Source organism: Panthera leo, chromosome E3 (genome assembly GCF_018350215.1).
Source record: "Panthera leo isolate Ple1 chromosome E3, P.leo_Ple1_pat1.1, whole genome shotgun sequence".
Classification (NCBI taxonomy): domain Eukaryota; kingdom Metazoa; phylum Chordata; class Mammalia; order Carnivora; family Felidae; genus Panthera; species Panthera leo.
Genome location: NC_056694.1, coordinates 18,617,887 through 18,635,292, shown reverse-complemented (window position 1 = coordinate 18,635,292; position 17,406 = coordinate 18,617,887). Strand labels below are relative to the sequence as shown.

Genomic DNA, 17,406 nt, shown 5'->3' with positions numbered 1-17,406 from the left:
TCAGCTGGGGACTTTGGACTCTGCTAACAGGCAGCTTGGGCTCAAAGCCATGTCCTCCCAGCTGGGAGCTCTGGCCTTTCAGCCAAGTTCCAGTGCCCGGTGCTTGGTTCCCACAGGCTCTGGTGTTGCAGATGTTTTCTGGGGAAGTCCAAGTTCACAACCGACTAGATCCAGTTAGTGGGAGTTTGTTGTAAAATCATAAAATGAGGTGGTTCTCCCAAGCAAGGCGCCACCCAGCAGGCAGAGCTCACACAGGAGAGCACTCCTCCGTGGTGTGGTCTTTGTGCGGGCCGTCCGCTCAGAGCCGCTCCCCTCGGGCTCGGGATGCATCAGTGTTTTCTTTTGCTTGTGCCTTTGACTGCTTTGCTTGACTTAGCATAGTCCCTGTTTTTTCCTGGCAGTTCCCTGAGCCACATCTGCGGACAGAGAGGGGGAAACTCATGTCCACTAAGAGTGTGTGTTGTCCCAGGCACTGCCTGGACCTTACTTGTGTTGTTAATCCTCCAGTGGGTGCTCTGGTCTTTATGGAGACCCAGGAAGGTTAAGGAGCGCCCACAGGGTGAGTAAAAGGCCTCATGAGAACTTATGTTCCCTGTTCTGTCCCCTTTCCCCTCCTTGGAATGCTCCTAAAATATGCATGGCCGTCCATTTCTCTGATGACTTGTTGGTGGCGTATTTCATTTCTTTCTGTGACTTGATGCGTTTGGGCATGTGGGAATGCTGTTTGCCTCTTCCTGTGTTTACCAGAATAGTTTCTGATAAACAGCTGCCAAGCCCTCCTATGTTCTAGGCTTTGTTTCGGGTGCCAAGGCACAGAGATGACTAACACTCAGTTCTTGTACTTAAGGGGCTAGAAATCCTAGAAGTGGGCTCCTACGCAAATAGAAAACAGTTTCACAAGAGCAAGTGCACTCTGATTGCAGTTATATTGCACGTACAGGGAGCGGCACACAAAATGAAAATCATTTAGGTTGCTGAGGTTTACTTTAATAATTCTTTAATAATTCTTATACTATTTTTTTGTCTGCTAAATTAGGAAAAAATGGAAAGAGAGGTGTGGCCAGAGTGCTCTGGGGCCCAGGGGCGTTCCTCACTGCTGAGTGGTTAAGGAGTGCCCCAAAGAAGAGAGGGCATTTGAGCAGGAAGAACATGCTGGCGTTTGTCTGTTAGGTTTGGGGGGAAGGGGCATCCGGGTAGTGGAAAAGCTTGGTGGTCCACTTGCAGAGGTGACTGGTTCCAGAGAAAGCAGTCGTTTGTTGTATAATCGAGAGATGAACTTTTCCCGGGCGGGGCACTACCCAGCGGACAAGGCGACCCTCCGGAATGCTGTTCTCCATCTCAGCACTTCACAGTGTTTCACACTGGATGGAAATGAGGGGAGGTGAAAGCATTTTAAAAACTACCAGTCACCATTCATACGTGAGGGGATCCCGATGATTGGTATAGGGGCTGAGTGTCGGAGGCCAAAGGTCTCCAAAAACGGGGCCCACCCTCCACTGCTGCTTGCTGGTTGCAAGATTAGGCCCTGACTGCTTTGCTCTTTGACCTCCTTCTTCCCCTCCAGACCACGTGGGTCAGCTTTCAAATTTCAGTGTGCTGAAAGTTTCAAGCTCCATCACGTGTGTGTGTGTGTGTGTGTGTGTGTGTGTGTGTGTGTGTCTGTCTGTCTCTCTCTGCATCTTCCATTTGCAAAAGGTTTTCTGAGATACATGCTTTTTTTTCCTGTGTATGCATAGGATACCTCTGGAGAAATACCCAAGAAACAGTAGGGGTTACTTCTAGGGGTGGGAGATTTCATTGTACTTCTGGAATCATTTGAATTTTTTTTTATTATGTGCATATGTTAAAGGTTTTTTGTTTTTTTTTTTTTTTTTTTTTTTTCCTTAAGAGGAACAGGCTTTGTGTCCAGCCACAGTGAGGCACAGCAATGGGTGATATTGTGATAATGTGATGAGAGCCCCAACTAAGACAGTGACAAGTGGGGTGGAAGGGAGGGGCCGGGTTTGGGAGAAATTTCTGAGGCAAAATCCCTAGGAATGGAATGGGGTGGATCAGGGAGCTGTGGGGTTGCAGATGGCCAAGAAGGAGGAGTGGATGTCTCTGAGATGTGAGGCCTGGGAGGCTGGCTGGGCAGCGATGGGTGCCATCAAACCACATCTGGAAGGCAGAGCAGAGCAGGAAGTGTGAGTTGTCTGAGGGGCGTCTCGGACCCTCAGCTGGCAGCTCAAAATCTGAGCTGGGAACCTTGGCGAGGGGTCAGGGTTGATGGAGGAATCTGGAAGTTTCAGAATATGGGGCCTTACAGCAGATGAGCTACCCAGGGAGCTTAGAGACTGAGAGGGGGGTCCTGGAGTAGCCGTCCTGTGGGTCGGAGGAGGGGGCAGCAGAAGGACCGCACAGGATGGTTGGAGAAATAGGAGGGACCGCAGGCCTGGAAACTCAGCCAAGCTTCGAGAAGCAGCATGTGGTCAGGTGTTCAGGGCAGCAGAAAGGTCCAGGAGCTAACAGGAGATCACTGGGGAGTGGGGGGGGGGGGGGGGGGGGGAGCCATGCTGTGTCGGGCTGAGGTGTGAATGGGAATAGAAAATGAGGACAGTGGTATGTGTGGAGCCCTGTGCTAGGTATCGACGATCTAGTGATCCCCACCCTCAAGAGAGGAGACAAAAACACACAAAGAGAATTTGAATATGATTTGATAGGCACTATGGTAGAGAGATGCACAGGATAATTCGAGGCCACAGAGAAAGGTAACAAGTCAGCCTAGTAGACAGGTTTCCGACCGTGGCTGATGAAGGGAGATGGTATATGAGCCAGATCCTAGAGAGTAAGTAGTTAAATTGGGCCGAGGATTAGGGATGTCCTGCTTGCAGGAAGCACATCCCAGATGGAGGGAACAGCATGGGGATAAGAAATGTGACATGGCGTGTGGCCAAAAGCAGGAGTGAGAAGTGTCTGGGGTATGAAGTGTGAGGCAGGCAGGGTGACGAGAGGAGACAGGAATGGGGGGCCAGGGACGGAGGCCTCTTCCGTCGAGTCTGTGTTGTGGGTAAGGACTTGATGCACCCTGGAGGCACGGGTTGAAAGCGTTTGGCAGGGGAACATGGCCACGCTTGTCTTTCAGATGGGTGGTGCCGCGGCCGCGTCGAGGGTGGATTTGATGGAGAGGAAACTGCAGAAGGGTGTGCTGGGTAAGTTACCGGGAGGCCATCGGTGTGGTGGGAAACAGTGACTGAAGGCTAAGAAGGGGGCAGTGAGTCAACAGGAGCGGTGACCGATTGGACAGGGGATTGAGGGAGAAGGTGGTTTGAAAACAGCTGTTTTCAGCACAGGCAGCTGAGTGGCTTCTGGACACGCCGGCAGGGAAGGAGCGAGCTAGCACACAGGAGTTTCAGGGGTGGAGTGGGTAGGGAGGGATGAGTTGGGTTTTGGACATACAGGTTTTTTGGGTTTTTTTTTTTAAGTTTTATTGAGCTATAATTCACATACCATACAATTCACCTAAAGTGCACGATTCATTGTTGGTTTGTTGTTTCACTGATTTGTACAGCCATCACCAGTATTTTAGAATGGTTCCTGGACAAATTGATTTAAAATCTTTTTGAAATTGTAGAAAATTTCTAGTGTATAGGAGAGACTCATACAAGGAATGTCTGTGTCGGGCATAGGGATTTGGGGTCTTCTCTGGTAGGGCTGTCCAGCTGGCATGAAAATAAGGTTCTGAATCTTGGGGACGCCGTGGGGGCTGGAGGTAGATTTGGGAGTTGGTGCCATGTGGCTCATAGTTGATAATACGAGGGAAGAAGCCTTTGCTTAACAACAAAGTTTGGGAGAGTTGATGCGGGAAGTTCACAGTGGACCTTACTGCGGGGGCGGGGGGTGGGGAGAGGGTCAGGGCAGGAGAGAGGTGGTGTGTCAAGTAGAATTATTATCAAGTTCTTGCCAAGTCCTTGACACAACTTACCAGTGGTGGTTATTGATGTGAGGGGATTGCTGATGAAAGCAGAGGTGTTTGTTCTTGCCTGAGGAGCTCCCGGTCTGGTTGGGGAAGAAAAGCCAGTTTATAAAGGGAGGTTGGAAAGTCTAGATAGGAAGAGTCCAACAGGAGACACGTTTGGCTTATTTAGGGACAGTCAGGCAAGACCAGTCTTGAGCTGATCCTTGCAAGTGTAAGCTTTGGAGGAAGGGCATGCCCTTCAGCCTCTGTGGAGGGCAGGGGTGGTGGAAGGGACCTCCATGTCGAGTGTTTGTAGATGGGACGGGCTGGAAGGAATGTTCGAAAATGGTGATGGGACGGGCTGGAAGGAATGTTCGCAAATAATGAGGGCTGCCGCTGGGTGTATCTCAGGGCTGGATCCCGTCCCTCAACTGCCCGTGTCTTCTTCAGATGCAGCCCTGTTCTTTGGCCCTTGGTCTCGTTCTCAGCATGCTTCTAGAAGCCCCTCAGCCAGCGTACTCCCATTTCCCCACCCGAAGCCCCCCTCCCGCATCCACACTGCCTTCCCCTCAGGCCTCCACCCTCTCTGGTGCCACAGCTCTGGCAGGAGGTAGTCGTGTACATGTGCTTCTCCTGCATGGTGGCTCCTGTCTCTCCCATTGCCCGTTTCCTGAGACCACTCCCGAGTCCTTTCCTGTAACATCTGGGGGCAGGTGGATGGGGGTGGCGGCCGGGGCGGGGTGGGGTGGAGACCTGGAAGTGTATACGGCGGCGGCCAGGCTCGAGCCCTGAGGAGCGCCAGCATTTGCAGGACAGGCCGGCGAGAGGCCGGTGCAGGAGAGGAGTGGAGGCTGACCACGCAGGAGGGAGGCCCTGACGCCAGGGGAGGAGGCGGCGGGCACCTGTGTCCAGCGGATGCAGGCAGGGGAAGGATCTAATTCTTTGGCCTGTGCGGTTCCTGGTTCTCCCGAGAGCATCATTGCTGGGCTGGGGACGACAGAAGCTAGACTCAAGTGGGTTGCGAAGTCAAATGGGGGCGAGGACTAGAAGCACAGGCTTGGACCACTTCTGAAGTTTTGCCGTGAAGAGACGAGGTGGGGAGCTGGAGGGGAGTGTGGGCTTTGGAAGCTCTTACATATTTTAATTTTTAAGATGGGCTCTCCTAAAGTATGCTCGTGTGCCATACGGCATAGGAAAGGGGCGTCAGCCGGCCCGAGAGGAGATGGGATTCAGAGCACAGATGACGGGTTGCTCTTCACTAAGCGCAGAGGTGACCGGTGCTGCTGCACTTAGCTTGTCCTGTTCATGGTGGGAACAGGGTCTCTGGCTTCTCTTCTGACCAGAGTGGGAACTTGGGACTTCAGCTAGGGGGGCTCAGACCCGGGCCTGAGGGCAGCAGCAAAAACATTGAAAGAGAGAGAAAGGTTGAAATGTCAGACGGACTTGCCGGGAACGACACCGATTTACGGGACAGCATTGTGGACACGCCCGCCGCCGGTATTTGTGGTGGCACAGCGTAAAGTCAGATGCACCCGTCCAGTTGTGGGGCTCGCCCCAATTTTACCGTGCACCGGTGTGGGCAGGTCCACGGCAGGTGGCTCCACCCAGGGTTCCTGCTTTACTTAGCGGGAGAGAACAACTCTTTTCCACGCGAATCCATCCTCCTTGGGATCTTTCCACTGAGCTCTCCTTCCGTCCACACCTTCACCTTTGTTGTTGCTCACTGGGGTGGGGGTGGGGGGTCTTTCTCCTTCCTCTTTTCTCACTCAGCAGATCAGTTCCTTCATGCTGATCATTCTCAAGTTTGTACGCTTCTAATCTCTAAACTCTCTAAACTTGAGATCCATTATTTCATGCGATTCTAGCTAATGCAGCTGGACTGTTTTTTTTAAGGGACATGTTCTCCCCTGTATTAAAATGTATTATGTAAAGCTGTGGTGGCAAAAAATAGTGTTGCATGTGGGAAAACGTGTCTTGTGTCCCAAGCAATCGGGAAAAATAGATAAATTGGACTGTACAGACATTTAAAAATGTATTTCAAAGACAAAAATAAAGACAACCCAATAAAAATGGGTAAAGGGCAGTTCTCCAGAGCAGACACACCAATGGCTAATAAACAGGTGAAAACACGTTCAGCATCGTTAGCCATGGGGGAAATGCAAATCAAAACCGCTAGTTAACTTTTCAAGCCCACTAGGAGGGCTGTGATCAGAAAGACAGTTACACGCACTGCTGCAGATGTAGGGATATCGGAACCCTGGTGCTTTGCTGCTGGGAATGTAAAATGGTGCGCCCACTTTGGAAACCGTCTGGCAGCTCCTCAAAAGGTTAAACCTAGAGTTACCATACAACCCAGCAGTTCCACTCCTGGGTATAGACCGAGAAAATGGAAACACGTCCACAGAAAAGCTTGTCCATGAGTGTTCATAGCAGTGTTATTCTCATTAGCCAAAAGTGAACACAACCCAAATGTCTATCAGTTGCTGGATTAATATACAAAGTGTGGTGTATGCAAGCAGAGGAATATTATTCCACAATGAGAATAAATGAAGTGCACAATAGGGAAATCTATAGAGGGGCGCCTGGATGGTTCAGTCGGTTGAGTGTCCGACTTCAGCTCAGGTTGTGATTTCGCTGTCCGTGAGTTTAAGCCCCGCGTCAGACTCTGTGCTGACAGCTCAGAGCCTGGAGCCTGTTTCGGATTCTGTGTCTCCCTCTCTCTCTGCCCCTCCCCCACTCATGCTCTGTCTCTCTGTTTCTCTGTCTCTCTCTCTCTCTGTCAAAAATAAATATTTTTTAAAAAATTTAAAAAAAATCTATAGAAACAGAAATAGATTAGTGTTTACCTGAGGCTGGTGGCTGGGCGTGGGGAGGTATATCTATCTAAAATTAACAACTCAGTGAATTTCAGTATATTCAGAGTTGTGCAGCTGTCACCACAATCAATTTTAGAACGTGGTCATCCCCTGGCTAAAAAGCCCCGTACTCATTAACAGTCCCTTTCCCCCTAACCACACTCCCGCCCCCCCCCCCCGCCGCCATTTTCTGTGGATTTACCTAGATGATATTTCATCTAAATGGAATCGTACAGTAGGTAATGCAGTCTGTCGTGTGTGGCGTCTTTTACTTAGCATAAGGTTTTCAAGGTTCACCTGTGTTGTAATATGTGTCATACTTCGTTCCTTTTTTTGTTGAATCATATCTGCCTTTGTGTGAACAATACCACTTTCCTCCATTCGTAGGATTTCTCCACATCCTCACCAACACTTGTTATGTCTCTTTTTAATGTGAAATGCTACCTCCTTGTGGTTTTGACTTGTATTTTCTTGATGGCTAGTGATATTGAGTATCTTTTCATGTACTTTTTGGCCATTTATATATCTTCTTTGGGGAACTGTCTATTCAAATCTTTTTTAAGTTTATTTATTGGGAGAGAGAGAACAAGTGGGGAGGGGCAGAGAGAGAGGGGGACATAGGATCCAAAGCAGGCTCCGTGCCAATAACGGAGAGCCTGATGCGGGGCTCGAACTCATGAACTATGAGATCATGACCTGAGCTGAAGTCAGATGCTTAACTGACTGAGCCACCCAAGTGCCCCAGATCATTTTTGTATATGGTCTGAGGAAGGGGTCGAAATTCATTCTTTTACATATGGATACCTAGTTGTCCCAGTACGGTTTGTCAAAAAGACTATTCTAGTTGTCTTGGCACCCTGGTTGGAAATTAATTGACCGTAGGTATGAGGGTTTATTTCTGGTCTCTCGATTCTGTGTCATTGATCGATAGGTCTATCCTTATGCCCATACTGCACCGCCTTGATTGCTATAGCTTTGTGTAGTGCATTTTGTAATTGGGAAAACATCTTTATATTTGAGATTGTTTTGTCTATTCTCGATCCCTTGAGTTACCAACTGGATTTTAGGATGAGCTCATTAATTTCTGCAAAGAAGCCAGCTGGGATTGCATTGAAAATGATGAGGGACAGAAGCAGGAAGATGTTTACCCTTATCCAGGAAGCTGACCTAAAGCCTGCATAGTTTTGTTTTTTTTTTTTTTTTTAATTTTTTTTTTTTCAACATTTATTTATTTTTTGGGACAGAGAGAGACAGAGCATGAACGGGGGAGGGGCAGAGAGAGAGGGAGACACAGAATCGGAAACAGGCTCCAGGCTCTGAGCCATCAGCCCAGAGCCTGACGCGGGGCTCGAACTCACGGACTGCGAGATCGTGACCTGGCTGAAGTCGGACGCCCAACCGACTGCGCCACCCAGGCGCCCCAAGCCTGCATAGTTTTGATAAAGATCAAATGCATGCTGGTTACTACATTCTGTAAGGGTCTCGCGACTGCCTCTATATCTCCAATAGTTAATATCGAACTGAATGACAAAGGAATCTTGCAAAAGTAGTTTTACGAGTAGACATTCAAAGAAATCGAAGAAATTTTGGTAATCTGATATTCCCAGCATGCCTCCTTCCCTTTGATTACTGAGTATATATAACCACCAGCCTCACACAGCAAAAGTACAGCACCTTCTGCCCATGGGTCGGGTTCCCATGCTACTTAAATACACTTAGTAAGTTGCACTGTCAGCGGCTCAAGAATTCTTTCTTTACTGTTGGCCTCAACCCCCACATAATTTTTGGTAGCCTGTACGGGGACAGTAATGAAAGAAATTCAGGAGCTTCAGTGCGGCTTGGTAAGTCTTCTTTACCCCCAGTATTTGTTTCTTACTTGTTCTTTTTCGGAGATGTCCTGAATAGTATGACTCTCCAGAATGTGCCTTGTCCAAGTGCTCAGGAGAGAACCTGTGCCTGTGGCTACACTACAGGGAGGGACAAACTTCTGCCCCCCAGCTGGACACTGGTACCTTGGCTGTAACAGCATTGGTCAGAAATCAAGCTCTCCCTGTTTTACTGGTTTATTTTATTTTTTTTTAGTGTTTGTTTATTTTTGGGACCGAGAGAGACAGAGTGTGAGCAGGGGAGGGGCAGAGAGAGAGAGAGAGAGAGAGAGAGAGAGAGGGAGACACAGAATCCGAAGTAGCCCCAGGCTCTGAACTGTCTGCACACAGCCTGACGCAGGGCTCAAACTCAGGAGCCATGAGATCATAACCTGAGCCGAAGTCAGACACTTAACTGACAGAGCCACCCGGGAGCTCCTATTTTGCTGTTTTTTATAATGTTTGTATTCTTCTTGGGCATGGGATGGCCATACCTGTCATTAGGGTGGCTGCCAACCTTAAGACCCCCTAAATAGCCCAGTGTGATCCCTCGATGAGCATAAAATTCAACATACATCTTCCTGTGTGCTTCCCGAAAGGGACAGGTGGGAGCTGTTCCCATTTGGGGCACTCACCCAACAGGGGACCCCTCCCTTGGGACTGGTTCACGGCTGAAACTCATGAGAAAGTTGCCCGGGTTAGGTAGGAGTTCCACACTGCCATCTTTTCATGTCTCTCATTTGACCTTCCCCATCGACTGTTTGGTGTTCTTGGTCCTGCTCTCAGGGTAAAGGTACTTCTACCTTAGATATCTCGTGTGTAATTTGATATGAAATGGCTGCCCCTTCTAAACAAAGGCCAGGACCTCCACCCCATCCATTACTACTAGATCCAGAGGCTTACGAAGGGTATCATTATTGGTCACCAAGCCTACCGACTCCCCCAAAATGGAAAGAGGCAGCCTCAACGGTTGCGGCATTTCAGTCCATCTCCCCGCACCTACCGCAGGTTAGGGTGCAATAGGGGAAGTGGAGGGAGGCCCACATCCCTCCTCAAGTAGTACAGGGGTGTCAGAGCAGTCAGGGGAGGGTGCCTCCTGCCGCCCTGAACCCCAGGAAGCTTCAGCAGTGTTCCTGACAGGATGCCATTCAGAAGCCGAGAGAGATTTTGGTCAAGGACTCTTAGTTAATGTAACGATGGATGGGATCAGCTTCTTCAGTCCCAGAGGATTCCCCGTCTCCTAACACAATGAAGTTAATTTGGATTTAAAGAAAAAGTGCCGAACCCTACTCCCCACCCCAAAGAATAAATACTGCCCCCTAGTTAACACTGCCAATAAAAGATAGAAACCCAAGTGCCAGGGCGTGCAGCTCACTCTCTCGAGCTTGCCTGCTCTCACATCTCGAGAGTGTCTTTTTCACTTTAATAACCTTTCCCTCCCCACTTCTTTTACTCATCTGCTGTGCTGCATGTCTGTCCTGAGCTCCTTCCTGAGACAAGACCAAGAACCTTCAGCATCCGCTTTGGGTCTGGCTGGGTCAAGGCTCCAGGGATCGGGGTCTCCCCAGTTCACACGGCAACACCTTCGGCAGCCACGAAGGGACAGGGTAACAGCAGGTCGAGTGACCGACCGTCTTCATCGGTGAGCTTCTCACCTTCCTTGTGCTGGACAGTTGCTTAGTCACTCTTTGTTCTGCTCTCTCTTTCTGATCTCCCTGGGGAAAGGCCTCAAAAGGAAACAAAAAATTCCAGTATGCCAGATTATATCTCAGTACAGGGGAGACTTCTCCTGTCTCTCCCAAGGACACCCATGTTGATTGAAAGGAAGGATGGGCAGGGGTTCCCTCTTGGGGGGCACGCTAGGCCAAAGAGGGCAGCAGGTTGGGGATGCCCACCTGCATCAGGGATGATAGTGTGATGGTTCCAGGGAGATGTCCTAGGGCCCAGACTCTCCAAGGTGGTGCTCTTGGGGTTCAGCAGGGACGCCTCTAGCCCAGGAGACTGTCAACTTTCTTTCCTCTAAATCCTTGATCCCATCCCACCCCGCCTTGAGATACATCTTGAGAAGCTACAACCAGTTTGACCCTGGCACCTTGTATGCTTCCTTCCCACGTCGGCTTCTTTGTAACATTGTCGGCCTCAGTATAAACTAAGGGATGGGGAAGTCTGACTAGAAAAATAGACCGAAATCCCATATGGTCAGGCTTTTACGGATCTGTACCCAAACCCTGATCTGTCCGTGCTCTTTTAGGGGGCCTCAGAACACCCACCTCCTCCACTCCTCAATGCACCATCAGCTCACCTGCCTTAGGCCTTGTTCTTCTGTTAATCCGCCACAAGCCTGTGTTCTGTCCTGTGTGCCCACCCACCTTGTCTCTTTTGTAAACAGGTTGCTGCCAGGATCCTGTACAGCCCCCCCTCTTTTTCCTGAGTTACTCGTCTCCTCTTTGCTGCTGCTTTGGTGTGTCAGATCTGAAATCTGTCTTGAGAGACCTGGATGAATGTCGCCTGATCCTTGTACGTGGAGGCGTCTCCCTCCTTCGTCTCCAGGTTAATGGCTGTGATAAACGGAGCCAGTTGTCTGTTACAGGTCTTCCTCAGGATGGGGACTTTAAGGAATATTCCCAAGCAGCTTTTGAAACTCCTTTTGTCTCAAGGGAGTTCCCTGTATTGTCTGGCCAGACTGGACTGCCTTTTTTCACATTTTGTTGGGGGAAAGAAAATGTTCATCTGTTCTCCTGTCTGGTGACCGGGAGTCTCTTTCTTCTGTTTGGGCTTTTATCGCCTCCAGCCTTGCAGGCAGCACCTCGCCTCTTCTGCCTCTTCCTCCCTCTCCTCCTGTTTCGGCACCACCCTCCACCCTAGGCAAGGCTTACCTAACAGGCTCCTGCACCTTCCTCAGTGCCTGTGGCACCAGTGGTTTCTGGTCCTACTCCCAGAGTCACGGAGCGGAGAGCACTCCAAGCTGTTGGGCCGCCTCCTTATGAGGTTCAAACTGAAACACCTCCCAGGTCGGCAAGAAGGGGCCTAACGGTTCCCTTGGACTTAAACCACCCCTCAGATTTCCTCACAGGTACCCCAAGCAACATGGACAGTGCGGAGCAGATTGATTGACTTTTAGTGGGCACAGGTGCAACATATTTTGATTGAAAGTCAATTTAAGTTTGTTTATTGTTTTTAAGTTTATTTATTTTGAGAGAGAGAGGATCCCAAGCAGGCTCTGTGCTGTCAGCACAGAGCCTGAGGTGGGGCTCGATCTCTTGAACTGTCTCATAAAGCTTTCGTGGGTGATGGTTACGAACAAGTAGGTAGGTTGAATAAATGAAAAGGTTTCTAGGTAAAACTTTTAATGGCTTTCAAGATCTTTTGTAACATGAATTTTTTTTTATGTTTATTTAGTTTTGAGAGAGAGAGTACACATGCAAGCAGGGGAGGGGCAGAGAGAGAGGGAGTCAGAGAATCCAAAGCAGGTTCCAGGCTCTAAGCTGTCAGCCCCAGTGTGGGGCTCAAACTCATAAACCATGAGATCCTGACCTGAGCCAAAGTTGGATGCTTAACCGGTTGAGCCACCCAGGTGCCCCAGTAACCCGAAAGTTTTAAAGTTTTGCTAAGTTAAATGATAAATTGGATTGAATTCATTGGATATCCATAACCTTTCTAAATAAGGTAAAATACCTAAAGCATTGTTTTCTGAACATAGGTTTGTGTTTTTGGCTTCTTATTGTGGAGAAACTGACAGGGTTGCTTTCCTCATCATTTCCATCAGCCTTAATTATGTTTAATAGAATTTTAACTTAGAAACCTTAGTTTCCAGTGAACATGAAGTAGTAACCAATTGTGAACTGTCTGCTACACCAGAATTCTTTAGATTGGCAAATTTATGAATATAGTTCATAATTTCTAAAAACATGTTTTCCCATAGCACAATCTTTCAACAAAGCATGCTTAACAAGAGACTCAACTCTGTATGTAGGAAAGTGGGAAATGTGTTAGGAAGATACAAGAAATGAGAATACATTTTGTTGAGAGGAAAAACAAAGTAATTTTGTCCTAAAATGAGACTGTTTATTTAGAGAGAGAAGCCTTAGGACAAAGCCTGAGTGAAAAAGAAAGTTGTAGAAGGTTTGTCAAGGCAAATCTTTGAAAAGAACTTTGTATGTAATCATGACTAAGATTGAAATGATCTCTTATTGTCAGCTTGGTTAGTTAAATATGGAGTTTTATAGTGATCTACGATCCTGTTTAGGCATGTACCATGAAACTTCCCAAGATTCAAACTCTAGATAAAGTCTTTTTGACTGATTAGGCTGGTTTATTTGGTATGGTAAGCTACTTGGGAAGTTGTATCACAGAGATGATGATAAAGGTTATGTTGTTTGGGTAAATGCTGTAACTGTTCTAGAAATTATATGAAATTCCTGTAGTTTTAGTATTTTCTGGTACAAGGTCATCATTTGACATTCTGAGCTTCAACATACCTTTTGGAGGACACGATGAACCCGTAACAGCCACTAACAGGGTTCTCTCCTATTCCTCTCCACCCCAGGCACCCCGTATGCAATGGCCCTGGTGTCTGCTGATTCCCGCATTGCAGAACTTCTCACGGAGCTCCATCAGCTGATCAAACAAACCCAGGTAAAAAGCTGTAGCCCTTGGCTCCTGGAGGGCAGCATGTGAGTGGCAGGGGTGGGGGGTGGGGGGTGGGGAGGGTTGTGTTCAGAGAGATTGGACGTGCAGGAGCCCAGGTGATGTGAAGAATGCGTTTTAAGAATGAGAATGTGGGGGTATAACTACCCTTCCTGCTGGATTTTCTATCAGGGGCAGGATTTTGTGATTCTTTCTGTTTAATAACGGCTGTATTGAGATCTAGTTCACTGGTTCCAAGTGTCCGATTCCAGTGGTTTTGGTGTATTCACAGAGTTGTGCCACCGTCACCACGATCAATTTCAGAACGTTGACATCGTCTGACAAAAATGCCCTGTATCCATTATGGCCATTCCTCTTTTCCCTCCACCCTCTTATCTCAGCTGAACACAGATACTCTTACTGGGCAGGATACTCCAGGGGTGCAGGCAGAGGTTCTCTCCCGGGAGCTGGTCAAGGGCCAAAACTTTTTTGGAATATGCAGGATCTGAAAACACAGGCCTGTTGAGTTCAGCTTTTCCGGCACAGCCCCCCGTCCCCAGCCCTTGGCCTAGGCTCCCTTAGAGTGAAATGATATCGGAGCATCTACATTTAATACAGCATTTCTACATCAGCTATAGCAGCAGTGTCAACACGAGTATGCCTAACATTTGGAGGAGCCGGTGTGGGGTCGGGATAGACTTCAAGAAACAGCCTGTCCTATTGAGCCATTACATACATTTTCATATATTTTTTTTTTTTATTATTTATTTTTGGGACAGAGAGAGACAGAGCATGAACGGGGGAGGGGCAGAGAGAGAGGGAGACACAGAATCGGAAGCAGGCTCCAGGCTCCGAGCCATCAGCCCAGAGCCTGACGCGGGGCTCGAACTCACAGACCGCGAGATCGTGACCTGGCTGAAGTCGGACGCTTAACCGACTGCGCCACCCAGGCGCCCCACATTTTCATATTTTTATACTAATTTGGTTACCCATTTCGCCCCTTCATCCACTCCTGTTTGTGCCTTATAATACGTTTGTGTCGAACTGTTCCTTTGGGCACTGGTACCAGAATTATCATATGACTTCTTTACGTAAGGCAGTTGAGTTTTACTGGCGATACCAGGGTGGTACACTGTTGAACTATGGTCGTGGTAGAATTCAGTTTCATTATAGAACAAGTTAGTAAGAATTATAGACTTATTTCTTATGCCTTCCCACCGGAATTGGCCTTGCCCACTTACTAGATATCGTACTTAACTAGATAATGCCCTAGACAATAAAAGTATACTTTACAATATTTGCTTTGTTACGGTTGGCCACGATTCAGTTATTTCTGGGTTCTGGTGACAAAGCCAGTCACCCTGTTGCAGCTCACAGGCTTGAAAAGAGACTGGTTTTCATTGCGTGCCCTTGTACACCGGGGCTCACCTCCTCCCTATGGGAAGGACCTAAGCGATACTCAAAGTAACAGCCCTACCTCTGCCAGCTGTACCTCAGGATGTCTTATTTTGATCTGTTCTTGGATCAAGGTAGTCATGGTGCATCAATATAAATTATAAAAGCCCTGTACAGGTGCCCTAGAAGGGCCGCCACAGGTTTAGAAACGCGTGCTTCCCCTAGGTGTGTCCTTGGAGCTCAGTGGCTAGAATGGAGGGCCATTGCCCCATGGCTGCCGCAGCCCCCGTCTAGATTAAAATAGCCAAGAGGCCCTGAGGGGCAGGGTGGCAAACCTTTCCCAACAACACATGGGTCCGTGAATTATCCAGCACTATCTGTTGGATTGACCTGGCCCAAGACACTAACTCCTCCTCATCTTTCCAGGTGGACACACACTCCTTGTCTTCCTCCTACCAGAGAACTCACCTTAGTCTGTTCGTTTTACTAATCAGTCTTCCTCTGAATGCCACTTCTCCTTAAAAGTGTATTCAATTGTCCCATGAGGCGCACACTAGCACCCGTCTCCCCTAAAACCCTTTCTGTCTGTGGGCCAGTGTACTTTGTCCAGCACGCATTTTGTTACCATTGTTGTCTACTGGCCTGGGTGCAGTGAGGAGACCTATTTCATACTCCAAAATGCTGGGTCCCCTATACTGGATGTATGGCGGCCACAAGTAGATGTATTTTAGCCTGAATGTATCAAATGGCCTCTCCAAACCTTCCTCACCTCAGGGCGAGAAGGTTCCCCAGGGGAATTTGGACCCACCATGTGATGCCTGCTGCTCTAATCCTATCAGAAAGCCATTTTTTTTCCACTTAAAAAGATATCTTTTCATTCACAAAAATAAGGGTGGTGTGTGTTTGTGCACGGCATATTGGATGTGCCGCTGCTATACTTTGGTCCATTATAATCAGGGTCCTCTCCAAGCATTCGGTCATCCAGGTTTATAGTTACACAGGGACCCATCTCCTGGGAGCCATGCACCACACAGTCATGTGGCCCAGAAGGGAGCGGTTCCCGGAAATTCCTTCCCAAATGAAGTCTTTTGTAGTGGGATGTAACCTGAAAAGTAAGGGTCAGGAGATGCCGGTATAAATATTTCTGGGGCCTCTGGCCTGGGATGCGGGGTGCCACAGCAGGATAAAGGGCCGCCCTCATGCCTGTTGACCTCACCCTTGCAGGAAGAGCGTTCACGGAGCGAACACAACTTAGTGAACATCCAGAAGACCCATGAGCGGATGCAGACAGAGAACAAGAGTAAGTAGCTGGGCTCACAAGAGAAAGGGGTATGGGCCGAGACAGGGAACCTGACTGTTACTAGTGTCGGACAGGATTTGGACAGGATTTTTGCATGTACCTACACAACCCGAAATGAACCGCTCCTTGGCCAGAGGGACAGTTTTCCCTTAGGCTGTGTGATATATGGTGACCCAGGAAACAGATAGCAGATGACCTAGCACTAAGGAGCCTTAAAATCCCCCACTTCTAGGGACTGGGACGTCAGTGAAATGAGGCTGCATCCAGGGGAACCCCTTTGGGCACACAAGCATCCCCAGTAGGCTGGTGTTTTCTAGAGAGAGCTTCCCTCCCGTGCACTGCACATGCCCCAGCGGCCCTCATGCTCAGCCTCCTGGGTCGGTGCTTTCCAACCCTGAGCAGCTTCGAGAGTTGTTGTCTGTCTTCCTCTGTGCTGACACGTATTTTCTGTCATGCGATGGCAGAGATTAGAAAGTCCTCTCCTGACATGTAATGATGTGATCTGTACCACATGAAAATGTGAACTCGTCGAACATGGGCATCTGCCTCAGAGAGCACTTCTGACCCGATAAAGCTCACACCCTGGCCCGTGGCCTCTGTAAGCCTCCGGAAGTCTGATTTGGGTGTACTGGAAGCAGGGCCACATGACCACCAGCTGCCCCTTGCCCACGCCTCTTTCTCTGTTCACTTGGCAGTCTCTCCCTATTACCGGACAAAGCTGCGTGGGCTCTATACAACCGCCAAGGCCGATGCGGAGGCGGAGTGCAAGTGAGTACTGTCCCACCGCCCCGCCTTCACCTCCCCTTCCCCGCCCGTGCGCTGGGCTCCAGAAGCCTACAAAACACAGCCCCAGCCGCCTTTCCTGCCACGGATAAGCAGATTCCCACTCCCCAGGCTGCCCCTGGGGGCCTGCCTTCCCTAGCAGGGGAAGAACCCACTTTTGGACCTCTCCTTCCCGATAGCCCTGCTGTTTTGTAGATGGCAGTGAGGTGGGGACCAGACCCCAGCACTGCCATTTACCAGCCGCAGTGACCTTTTGAGCAGGCCCTTCCATCGAGACTCAGTGCTCCATCATTACAATGGGGATAATAACCATCTACAGAACTGTCAGCATATGAGACGGTTGTATATATAGTGCCTAAAACCAGTGTTTTTCAAACTTCTGATCATTACCTGTGGTAGGAAATACATTCTCTGTTGTGGCTTAATAATAATAATATTAAAGACATAATCATCATGTTAATAATATTAATAAAGACTCCTTTTGGCCTTACTGTGCCAGGCATTATTCCAAGTACTTTATGTATTTATCTCAATGCTCAGAGCCACCATTTTACAGATGAGGAAACTAAGACACAAGGGGTTCCATAATCTGCTAAAAGACACACAGCTAGTAAGTGGGGGAGCCCAACGTTAGACCCAAAGTCCATA

General features: G+C 48.7%; 1 protein-coding gene across 5 annotated transcripts in view; it reads left to right on the top strand.

Annotated features, from left to right (window-relative positions):
• Positions 1–17,406, top strand: part of SGF29 (SAGA complex associated factor 29) — a 33,228-nt gene that overhangs the window by 8,800 nt on the left and 7,022 nt on the right. For 2 of the 5 annotated variants that reach the window (XM_042922035.1, XM_042922034.1), the window contains 4 exons: positions 3,122–3,188; positions 13,201–13,289; positions 15,900–15,975; positions 16,671–16,743. In XM_042922035.1, coding sequence (XP_042777969.1) covers positions 3,122–3,188; positions 13,201–13,289; positions 15,900–15,975; positions 16,671–16,743 — 305 coding nt within the window. Of the gene's footprint in view, positions 1–3,121; positions 3,189–10,137; positions 10,297–13,200; positions 13,290–15,899; positions 15,976–16,670; positions 16,744–17,406 lie in introns of those variants that run through there. The other 3 variants (XM_042922038.1, XM_042922036.1, XM_042922037.1) reach the window with 2 other exon arrangements.